Source organism: Centruroides sculpturatus, unplaced genomic scaffold, assembly GCF_000671375.1.
Source record: "Centruroides sculpturatus isolate CEXI.00-Female unplaced genomic scaffold, Cexi_2.0 scaffold2592, whole genome shotgun sequence".
Taxonomy (NCBI): Eukaryota; Metazoa; Arthropoda; class Arachnida; order Scorpiones; family Buthidae; genus Centruroides; species Centruroides sculpturatus.
Window position 1 is genome coordinate 1 of NW_019386678.1, and position 12,788 is coordinate 12,788.

General features: G+C 29.4%; 1 protein-coding gene across 1 annotated transcript; it reads right to left on the reverse strand.

Moving 5' to 3' along the window:
- Positions 1-195: 195 nt before the first annotated feature.
- Positions 196-12,024, reverse strand: LOC111615547 (sialic acid-binding Ig-like lectin 14). The gene is made up of 7 exons (XM_023356953.1): positions 11,918-12,024; positions 11,134-11,433; positions 10,346-10,471; positions 7,000-7,335; positions 6,825-6,935; positions 6,391-6,594; positions 196-672 (listed from the first exon to the last, which is right to left on the reverse strand). The coding sequence occupies exons 1-7, from the start codon at positions 12,003-12,005 to the stop codon at positions 368-370; spliced, it is 1,470 nt and encodes a 489-aa protein (XP_023212721.1). The 5' UTR covers positions 12,006-12,024; the 3' UTR covers positions 196-367.
- Positions 12,025-12,788: the final 764 nt, after the last annotated feature.

A 12,788-nucleotide genomic window follows, 5' to 3' on the forward strand; every position in this document is an offset into this window, starting at 1 on the left:
TACGTTAAATCTGAAGACTTTTTTAAAATAAATTTTCGAAACGACTGACTAATTACATAATTGGTTTTAATATGCATTTAATTAATTAATTACTGTTAACCTAATATATGTTTAACCGCTGATCGAACAGTTTTAAAACTCAGTGAGATCACTTATAACAATGAAATTTATGTACATTTTAATATATGTGCGAGAAAATATTTGATTTTTTTTCAATATTTCGAAATTTATTAAAAATTGCTGATGACGAAAATGAAAAGTTTGTCCTTACGTTCTCAAAAAAGTTTTCGTATAATTTGATTACAAGATAGAAAGTTCTTATAGCGGATATTTCTATTCAATTACAGAAATGAGCTTTATAAAACACTCACTTACAGTAAATATTTAATGTCCATCTGTCTTCAATGGCGCTATTTCTTAATTTAGGATTTTCTGCACGGCAGGAAACATATTTGCCATTATCGCTAATACTCGGTTGGAAGGTGAGGGTACTTGTGGTGATGTTATTATCTCCAGAAACAGTGTTTCTTCCACTCTGCAGTTTCTTGTATTCTATCCACCAGGTCAGATGAGCAGGTGGTCTGGATCCGCTGGATTCGCATACCAGGGTCAATTTCTTTCCATAAGAGACAGGCCGGTAGGAAGTAGTAATTCGTACGTTCAAGGGCCTCACTGGGTAGAAATACAGTTCTGAAAATATTTTGATCTTGAAAGATAAACAGGTTTTATTGGATTATTTCAATAAAAACATCACCTAAAATTTATACTTTTTTGTCGATAGATATTATTTAAAAATCGAATGTCCCATTTCAATATCATATCTCTTCGTAAGAAAATTGGATTTATATATATATTTTTTAAAAAAAAACAGTAAATAATTTTAAAGTGTTTAAAATGCTTCGCGTGATATTTTCATTTCTATGAAAAAAGAAATCGAGAAAAATAATGGAACTGAAAAAATGCAATTTTTTTCTCTTTTTTCTTTTTTGCAAATCTTGTTTGANGCACCTGCTCTTTGAAGACGACAAAAGATAAAAATACATTGATTGCATATGGAAGTTTCTTATGGAATTTCGATATACCTCAAACAATATTTGAATTTAAAATTATTGAACGCATTTTCTCACATTGTATAGTTTTATGATGTACTAGTAGCTATTTTCATAAATAGCAAAGTTATAATTTGTTTCGGGCAGTAATAAAAAAAGTATAGATTTTTTTATAGTGAAAATTTTTATAAATTCTCATGTAAACATTTCACTATGTGTCGAATTAACATAATGATTAAGGAAATTTTCGTGTTTGCCATGCAAGAAAGAATGCAATTTTTTTTTCTTACAAAAAGTGCATTGAACCTAATTGGATTTTTTTAATAAATTTTTTCTTTGTAAGAACTGATTACGTTTTACATAAAAGCTTATCTAAAGAAAAGGATTGTGAAAGATCTACTAATGAGAGACGAAGATATCTTCTCTTTTCTAGCATAATTACTAGCGTTTTCTTTTGCCTTTGCTTTAACGATTTGCTATTGATCACTTGTTCAGTGCTCAACAGCTAGAGAACAACTTAAAATTGATTTTAACTCACATATGTTTAATTAGACAAATATTGTTTCACCCAAAGAAAGTACCATTGCCAAAAACTTAATTTAAACGTTTCCACTTCATTTGTACAAATAATTATATCTACAAAAAAGAAAGAATAATTTAAAATCTTAATTGACTTATTCTCAGTTGATTTGAAAGCATTTCGGAGAATTAATTCCCATAATTGACAGGCATTTTGTTTAATTTGTCATCTCGATTCTCAAGAGGCTCGTTTTATAAATATATATATAAATATAAAAGAAAAACTGCATAATTGTAAAACAGATGACGCATCATTGTTTTGATTGTAAGACAGATCTTGCATTAAAATTAGCTGAACTAATCTAGTTAACCAATTCACCAAACGTGATTTGCATGAGTTGAAACGGGCAACACACCCAGAGAATCCTGCTCAAATCCTGATCATGCATAGTGTTTATCATCCCAAAAGCAACTTGATTAATTGATTGCTGGTACAGTACTATTGAATCGAACGAACAATCTGAAGAACGAGAATAATACATCAAGCTTATTCTTTCTACGTCTTTTGAAAGCATTTTTAAACTCTGTCTTCATTGAAATAAACAGATTTATATTTTATATAGTGTGGAAGATGAATCTTGATCGAAATTCGAACCGGTCACTTTGGGGTTTGTCCGGTTTAGTGTGATTGGCGGGGATTTGTCCGTAAGTCCAAGACAAATCAGAGCTTGAGGAACTTTCTTGGAAGAGGGTTTCGGCTTACTTAAGTTAATTTTGGCAAGTAATCCTGACGTATTGTTAGCAAAAAAAACGAAATTCTCTTCTATTCGTCGATATAACAAAGTTTCTATTTGATAAAAGTACGACTGTTAGGCCTACAGTGCGGAAATATTTAGTTCTGAAATGGAAAAACATCATTCAAGTGTTGAATTTTTCTTATGTAATTTGATTGAAAACATAAGGGATAATGGAAAAAGAAAGTAATGGGAGATAGTGGATAGTGCAATAAGCTACTCCAAAAATAGATAAATTGTATTTTTTTTCTTTATAAGATGAATTTTTAAGCGCTTTTTAGTATTCCTGTGCCATAATTTTTAGAAAAAAATGATAACTTATTTGAAAGCATTTTTTGAATAAAAACTGAAATCAGTTATGTAAATATTTGCATAGAATAAATCTGTAATTAGTAAAAATTTACAATTAATTAGCTAAATTAAATTCCACGTAGATTATTATTCTTATTGTTTTTTCGAAATTCCTTTAATAAGATACACTAAATCAGTTTCGTTTTATTACATTATTAAATCTTTGTTATTTATTTTCCTTTAATTAATTAATTTGAAATGATTTTACTTCAGAAATGGAAAACTTATCAGAGAAATCTTATCAATTCAGACCTGATTTTAATGAAAAATTATCCAAGTATTATTCAGTGTGCAGCTATCCATCGGAGAATTGATCAGTATCGAGGTTATTTTGTAGGTCTATCCTTTGAAAGTCTTCTCATTACTTCTGGACAAAAATAGTATATAAGTAATGGTGTCCGTGGTATCATTCATTTATCATTCGAACAAACAATTGGTTGTATGAAATGAAGAATCGAGGAAGTGTTGTCTAGTGGATCCTTTATGTCTACACAATCTTTTGCTTCTAGTAGGAACATTAATTTTGTTTCTTGAAGATAGAATAAATTATGTCTGAATTACAAAAGTACAGCTGTGATTCTTCTTAATATTGCATTATACCTATAAAAATTGTTATAGAAACTTTCTTTTGTTATGTCAGAAGTTTAACTGTCTTTTGAACAATGCCGTTAACAATCGTCTTATAATTATTTCTTGGCAGATTTCGAATATAAGATTTTGTAAAGAATATAATAAATTTTATCTTTATTTCATTATAAAAAATTTGAAATAAATTTTAAAATATTTAAATATATTTTTTGGCAAAGTTAAATTTTTCTAATGTTCAAAATAAATTATAAATATCAAACGTAAATGTCAAATTGGGCCATTTTATGATCGTTCTATTTTCTGTAGGAAATGACCGAATGAGTTATTACCTTATATGGCTTTACAATCACGTAAAAGATTACAGAAAAGTAATGTTTTAATCCCAAAAATAATAACTTAGTTTGCGTGATTTAAAAACTATGCTTTGAAGAGTTAAAAATTATTTAAACTTTCTCATAAAGTCAATTTTTAGATTATAGTTACAAAACAGCATAAACATTCTAAGAACTCTTTTGGGATTATTTTAAGTAATTTTTGAATGAATTATTACTCTATACAATTTTACAATCACGTAAAAAACNAAAATAAATAATTAGCATTACACTTTCGTGTTTGTATAAATAAATAACAAATTTCGGATTTTTTAAGATTTATTTTATTATAAATAATATAACAAATTAAATGGTTTTCATTATGATCTGATTTTTAGACATTTATAAGACTTGGAAATGATTTATTCTTTTAAATCAATGTATAATTGATTCTAGAAATGATTATTTTCAAATAGATAATTAGCTGATCAGTCTGACATTACTCATTTATAAACCTGTAACATTACAACCTTACTTTTGATTAAAGGATTTACTGTACCTTGTGTTTTTGAATACATCATAAAGAAAATGCCCAAACGTATTTTGAATACCAATTTGAATTTTATGAAACTGTAAAGTTTTTCAATGATCTTTTCTTTTCGTGTTTTATGTAAAATGTAACATAGTAAAGCTTATTCGACAAGCAGTGTCGTGTTCTATGTAATGGAACACAGAACATATCACATTCACATTCGTTATACCGTCTGCGAGATGTTAGGAAGTCGTAGTTCGTGAGGATCTATTTTAAAGATAGAAAGTTACGCCTCGTCTCTTGCTTAATACATCTCTGTTTTCTTTCTGCACATCCTAAATTATGAATTACTGGAGCATTTTGCATTTACAGAGGATCCCTTGTGCCAGATAATAGACTCAATGACATATAATAATAGAAGTTCGGTATTCTGTAGTCACGCAGCGATTCTCTGATCCTATTCGGTGATGCTAGAAATACATATTAGTTAAGATTCGAGATACTCTTGGGAATGTCGACCTCGTTCTACCATGATTCGTGACTCCATCAAAGTTTCGTCTGTAATATCATTTAACGTTATTTTATTCAGAAATCTGACAGTTTAATCGTTTGAATTATCATCAATTTAATCTCGAGAAAGTGGCATTAGCGACCGACTTAAGAGTCCTATTCGTGTATTACGTATTTGTCACATACCAAAGTTTGTTTATAATTATTTTATCTTTCTTTTGCTTTGTATACAATCTTGTTATACTTGTATTCAGTTATGTAAACTTTCTTTCTAATCAAATATTCAGTCTTTCTTTCATGTCGGTTATAAAAATAATTAAGTAAATACAGTACACTTTTATGTAAATATGTTTTATGTATATAAGTAAAAATTAATTTTCTGTTTTCCTACCGAACGAAATAAATATATTATCGGATTTTTTGAAGTATATTAAAAAGAATTAAGTTTAAAAAAAAAGCAATTTACACGAAAGAATAAAAAAGCTGTATCTTTTTAGTCTCACAATCAATGTTTTGAGTTGGAATAGCAAACAATTCGGGAAGTGGCCTGAATAATACATGAATTTGATCGGAAAACGGATGTCGAAGAAAGTCAATGAAGGGTGGTCACGTGACGGGAAGAATAGGAGGAGGAGCCGGCAGTAGTGGAAATGTTCGCCAGCTAAACGAAGTGTGAAAAAGCTGGCTTCTCGGTATATTTAATTCTTCATTTAATACTTGTGTTTCAAGTATAATCGTCTTCTCTTCTTCTTTTAAATAAATAAGTACACGTGGATGTGGTTAAAGAACAATTAACTTAATCCTACTACAAATGTTAATACTATAAACATTTGTTGATAGCAATCACTGGCTGGTCTTATCCTCCACGTTTGTGTTTTCTGTTTAAGCCCTTCGCTAAAGACAGATAATTAAATAAAATAATTAATTTGTGATATTTTTAAAGTATAAAAATATAAATGATGGATGTATCGATTCGTTTTACTTTTGTTACGTCTTCCTGTTCAATTATTAATGAAATTGCATTTTTTAATTGANTTCGCTTAAAATATTATGACTTGTCTAAATATCTATTTATGAACTTCTAATCTTATAGAGTAGCAAACGTAACATTGAGTCTAGCATAATGATGCCAGTGTCAGATATTAGCAACGAATACATTTAATTTCAAATTTAATGATTTAGATAACACCTAAATATGTTGGAATGGCTACAACAAATACTATATTCCTGTTTATCTCTTAATATTCCCATAATACCGCACAAGCAAACATCATTTCTCTAACTAATGCTACCTATTATAATTAAAAGATTTTTTTAAAATGTATTATTGAGTTAATAACATGTTTATGAAGTCGAAATGTTATATTAAAAGATAGATTTTTCGTTCCTTGTTTTAATTTTTAAATAGTTATAAGTTAATTTCTTAACTCAGAAAAGAATTTTAAAGACGAGAATGAAAAGCAGCGATCACTGCTTTTGATTCTCGTCTTTAGGATAAGGAAATGGCAAAAATCTATCTATAAAATGCATATAAAAGATACAAATTCATGAAGATCGTATATCAACTTTATATTTGACTAGTTAAACAGTTTTAAGTTACGGTTCTAAGATTTTAACGGCATTAAAAGCGAGAACTATATCCTGACAGATTTATTAGTATGTAAGGAGGTGATTTCTAATTTTACAAGATAACGACCAAAACGAACAAATAAATGAGAAAGACCGCTAACACTTACAGTTTAAATCCATTTTTACCGAAGCAGTAGAAGCCGACGTTAAATTGGTGTTCGATGCTTGACAAGTAATGACAGCCATTAAATCGAAACGATGCAATCTTGGTAATAATAGTTCATTTCTTACAGCACCGTCAGATGTATTAAAATAGCTGTCATCTAAAAGTGAAGAACCTCTCCACCAAGTTACAGAAGGCGAAGGAATACCTGAAAAATAGCATATCACAAGAACAAACTTTCTTGCAATCTTTTCTCCATCTAAATTACAAATTATAAATCAGTGACAGTTATAAGAAGATGAAAATTTGACATTCGTTTCGGCTCTTAAAATCCTAGTGAAATGCTTGATTAGTAGCGTTTATCTCAATGGTTTCTTTCAAAAATTTTCTTTTTTTCAACTTTTAATAGCTAATTAAATTTAATTATCTTTTATTTACCTCCTGTTGACTCGCATATCAATGTAAGAAATGTTCCTTCGTCGTATGGTCCAATAACATCTCTTAGACGTTCTCCATTCTCATCAGAAATTATAATTTCTTTTGGAGGCACTAACAATATATCGTCACATTCAAATACATAACCAAACTTAATGTATAGAAAAGTTATACTTACCTATTACTTTTAATCGCACATTATAATTAACAGTTCTCGATCTTCTATAATCAATTCTGCACTTATAATCTCCTTCGTCTTCCACTTGAACTGGATTTATATTTAAGTTAGGTATTTTGGAAGAAGTGTCAAAATAAGCTCTTGCACCAAGATCAGAACTTGGAAAATGTCTCGCTTCTTTCAAAGGACCTCTTCTCAAATCGAATGTATAAATGGGTACCCCGGTATCGCCCCTATACCACAGAATGAGCGATACCGAGCCTTCTTCCGAAGAGAAGGATACGTTACAAGGCAACGATATTTTCCCTCCAGCAACGGCGTAATATTGAGAATAACCTGTTAAAAGTAATTTATTGAATCTGATTCTTATATGTAAATTTCAGTAAGTCAATAATTTCTTAATTTAATATTTATTCTAACAGAATATCTTAAAAATTTAAGAGTTTTTTGTATATTTACGACAATTGCTCGAGGTAACAAATAGAAAAAAATTTGGTAAGAAGGAAGAAGAAGAGAAGGGGGATAAAACTAAAAGTTCTTTGCCCCGAAGCTACAACAATCACAAGAACGATTAAAGTGGAGTTGCCCAACTTTCAACAAGCAGTTTCAACTTTTGGAATTTTTCAACTGAGTATTCACATCATTTTTTCTTCTAGAATGTTTTTTTCTTTCTTAGGCTTATATCAGTAGTTTGTAACGCGCGAAAGAGTTAATTGATAATTTTAGTACCAAGAATCATGTAAGGAATGAATAAAATGCAGTTCAATCAAATGATTTGCACAATTTATCAAAGCGAATTAATGGAAATAAAATGCAAGATGAATATTTATTTAGTCTAAAATTACTTTTTATTGAACTGTAAATTTGTCATAATATTTAAATTTGGAACGGTAAGAGCTTGAGAATATTCTGTTTACCTATTTTGTTAAATATTTATTTAAAATTAAATTTATGCTTTATAAATACTTTCGAATAAACCACTGAAGAGTTTGATTTTTAAGCAATTAAAAATTTGATATATCGTTGAAAAATCCAAACAATTATTCTATAAGTTTGAATAAATATACTTGATATATTAATTAAAAGAGTTATTGTTATTACAAATATTTAAAATTTTATTTAAATATTTTATGTAATTATAAAAGAAGGAAATTCTGTCTTCTAAGTTTGCTTGTGATATATTATCATTGATGTATCTGTGAAATATAGTTTGTGGATTTTGCTTTTTCGTTGTTTGTCATATATATTTGATACTTACGGCGGCGTGTTCAGATTATGTTGTCGAGATAATTTTTGATATATTATATTGGCAATTTGATAAGATCTACAAAGGTTGCTTGTATAGACTTTCATATAATAAACTATTGCCGTTTGGAAGAAATAATCTCTCCCTTGCCTTCTGTTTATTTTCTTCTATTTTTATGTACTGAATAAATAATAAACTGTCGTGAATTTTGTCTTTTATATATTTTTATATTTTTATAGCCTTTATTATTGCTCTATTTATTACAAGTTTATATCGCTTGTTGAACTCATCAGAAAAATTTCAGCTAGGAACAGTGGAAAGGAAAAACAGATCAGTAGTATTAAGCTACACTGCACTTTGTCAATACCGTATTCTTTAATCTTAGTTTTCTTCTATACTAAATAATATCTCTTAATAAGTCCGTAGGGATTGATTCTTATAAAAAAATACTATTAAGCTGGATTAGGAGGAAAAATAACTGTTCATCAATTGTGGATTATTCTGAATTATTCAATCATGCATATTCGAAACTTGTTTGAAGTATTGTTCGTTGGAATGAAATTTTTTTTGGAAAATTTAAATCCGATTGAAAAAAAAGGAAGAGGAAAGACGTTGGATTCAATTCCTCTAACAACAAACATTCTCTGAAAGAGAAATTGAATGCCTTCTGTCAATAAACTCTCCAAGGAAATCAAAATATTCCTAGCGCATAACTTGGATGATAAGATCATACGAACCGTGAGATTACGAGCGACTTGGAGTCATCATATTCCTATAGGAATTGGCCTTCGAACACTACCAAATACACTATAAAGTCATTGCTCTCACTATAACCATAAGTGCATGAAAGAGCTGTCAATGAAACGGAATTCATTGATAGTCCATAACAGAAAAATTCACCAAAAATTTAAAAAAATGTTTAAACTTTTTATATCTGGAATGTCATGCCAATACTAAACTCTCAAGTGGTCGAATTTATACGGTTTATAAGTATTTCTAAGATATCAATAATGTAACGCATTTAAAATTTAAAGATTAAATCCCCCGCAGTTATATACGGTCAAAAAGTCATTTTTCCTAAATGTACCCATATATAAAAGTTTAAGACTCAACTTAACTTATCGTAAATTTAATAGTCAATGAACTGATGAAATTTGATATAGAACTTTAGAGACATTATTAAATTGAAGTGTATAAAAAATGAAGTTAGAAATAAAACTGCAAACATGTACTTATGAATCGATAAACTTTTGGTTTTTGGATGTTAATAGACAGTTTTGAGATTATTCTGCTATTGATTTAAAGTCATATTGATCTTTCTGTAAATCATACACTGTGGGTAGCTTATCTAAATGAACTCTAAAGAGATTTACTTTCTTTTTCTTTAAACACGTTTTGGATAAATTAAAAGCGCGGTATGCAGATAAACATTAAAAAACACAACTAAAAACAGATTTAATGCCACAAATGTATTTTAATAATCGATTTATAATCTCTAAGTACTTTTATTAGATCCACTTTGGAATAAGTTTTTGAAATTCAAAATGAAGTTCGACTCCTTTGGGTCACATAGAATGCTGAAAAGCTATCATAAAATAAACCACATTAAGTAGGATACTTCATTTTTATCACCATTACTAGCATTCTTAGGGCACTCCTTATATCTTTTTATGCTTAGAAAACCTGAGAATTTATTGAAGCAAAATTTATTGCTAATAAATTAATACATCGCTATGAGCTTTTTAAGAGAAAATTAATGAAAATCATCACTTATCTTATAAATTAAATTCTTATCACATTTAATTTTATAAGATAAGAAAAGATTAAATTAATTATGAGTCTATCATTAAGTANTCATCACTTTAATGGCTAACATTAAAAATTAAATTGATTTTAATGTATATTAAAATTCATGATTAATTCATTATTTCGCCTTTCTCGCTAATGTATCCTCGGATATGTTATCGGCATCGTGTTTAATTGACTTGGAATAAATTGAAGAAGAAAAGTAAACCAATTCAGAATTATTTTGTAGCTTAAAATCTTGATATCCGTATTTGCAAAATCAAACGTCATAGTAAATCAAGTTGGCACCATTACCTTTATCAGAATCGTTGCTTTGGAGTTTCATGACGACGATAACAACGACAGCTATGATCACCAAGGCTCCAACAACACCAATAAGAACTCCTAGAATTGGAGTGACTCCACTCGCTTCGGAGCTAGCTGAAAGGAAGTAAAGAATGGCAGATGCTGTCATACTTTTGTCATAAAATAATTCGATCGGACAACTATTCTTTACTTAGCATCTGCTATTCTTTGCTATATCGACCAGACTTTATTTCTTGCAGATAAAAATGATTTACCCGTAAATTTAAGAAGTTACTCTCTTCTCACGTTAATTACATAAAAGATACTTTTTATTTATCGCCAATATGTTTCGAGAATTTTAATAAAAAATTTTCTCTTCTCTATTATTATTATTTTCCTTTTGAAAAATTTTTATTCTTGACACATTTCTTAGATTATCAGTTTTTTTATTAACAATTTTACTTTGATGAAATGTTATTTCGACAAGAAATTATCTAGAAATTTCTTCTTTTGCTATTTTCCAAATTGCATATAGTGATGAGATGGATACTGATGCGAGTGTGGATGCACTCAAGTCTAAATCCCTCCGGCAGATTCTCCATTTATCGTATTGACTCGACTTAATGGAACAGTTTCTCTCGGTCTGATCATTATAGCGACAATTTACCGAAATGAAACAAATTGGAAACATTGTAGTTAACAAGAAAGGTATTTTTTACTTACAAGTATTTTAATTTGAACTGTAGATAAATATCGATAATACAGATTGAATAAATATCATTTTAAATGCAACTTACCTGACCTCCTCGCTGCGGGAGATAAAGTGGTAGCCGTCAGAGTTACAAACTGGCTTTGTCCTTTAGCATTCTTAGCGTAAAGCAAGAGAACGAAAGTTGTTCCTCTTGGTAGGTCTTGGACGGTGAATATTGGCACATCTGTTACTGTCAGATTGGCTTGAAGATGCTTGATTGCCGAATTGTACACATCTAAATGAAATTGCTGTTTAAGTCCACCGTCATATCCGGCTTGACATTCCACTTTCACAGAGTCAAATGTTTGATTTGTTACAACACAATCTCTTAAAGATTCCGGTGGACCTTGGAGATAAACAAATACTCAGCTTTGTGAAGATACTTTACATACATTTAATTACAAACTATTTTAATGAATCTTTCATTTTTTCAATATTATTTTAATTAATATATTAAAGTGGTGTTTTAATTATAAAATTTTTAATGATTAAACTTTGAAACTTTAATCATTAGACTTTATCTTAATTTTAATTTAAAATACTGTCGAATATACGATTATGTTATCATAAGATGCTAGATCGGATTACATTATGGATATTTTTCAAAAAATATTTGTCAACAAATTAAAGCATAATGTGATAAAGTACGTGCACAGAGATCAAGCACGCTATTATACATTCTGGACGGAAATTGGTCTATTGTATTTATCCTTTGAGACGTGTCAGGTCACTGCACCGCAGTCCATTGTCCACGCAATGAAACACAAACACCATTTTCAGCCGCAAGCTAACAATGTTTCGACACTAATTTTAATTAAAACCACACCTACCAGCGGGGATAATCCGGATGATGCAGGGTGTTTTTTGCATTCCTATGCTGTTACTAGCCCAACACTGCAGCGCTCCATATCCCAACATCTTTCTCGGTGTATATCTAAGAATGCTGATCGTGCCATTGGAAGTGAAATTATTTATNCTATTAATAATTTATGGACATTGTATGAATTTAAAAATAAATAATTCTATGATGAGAAATATTTAAAGATAGATATGACTCTAGTGTAAGTTTGTACGTACAAGCTTCATTATAGGATTTTTTTTTTTGTTTTGATCAGAGCTAACTTTTGTAGAGGTGTCAATAATCTTTTAACAAATCATCGTTTGTAACAATATCTTTTTTTCTTCCCTTTTCTTCGGTGGAGAGCTTATCTATTTTTCTTTTTTCTAGTCATAAAACCCAGCATCGTTGGCCGATTCTTTTGTCAAATGTGAACTGAAGTCATAACTTTAGAGAAACAGGAGAAGCGCAAGATCCGATAAGTAACGATCGAGATGAAATTGAAGATAATATTTTCTGGAGTTTGATCAAAACTATCTGCACTGGTAGTTACTTGACTTATATTTTAATTGTATTTCGTTGCTCGTATGACGTTCGATTCTGACTAACATCAAACAATTAAAGGTTAATAAGCTTTTAATTGCTGTTTTGAAGCGATTATGGTTTGTGGTTATCATAAATTGCCTGTAATTTCGTTTACGCCTAATAACATCTTGCTAATTCTTGTATATTTTTCCTTGTAAGGACCAATTCTACGTAACTATGATTAAATGTAGTAGATATGAGGGAAATGTAATGCATAAACTTAGCTTCCATTTTACAAATTTACGCTTCTCAGAGAAGATTTCGAAAAGTGTGTTACG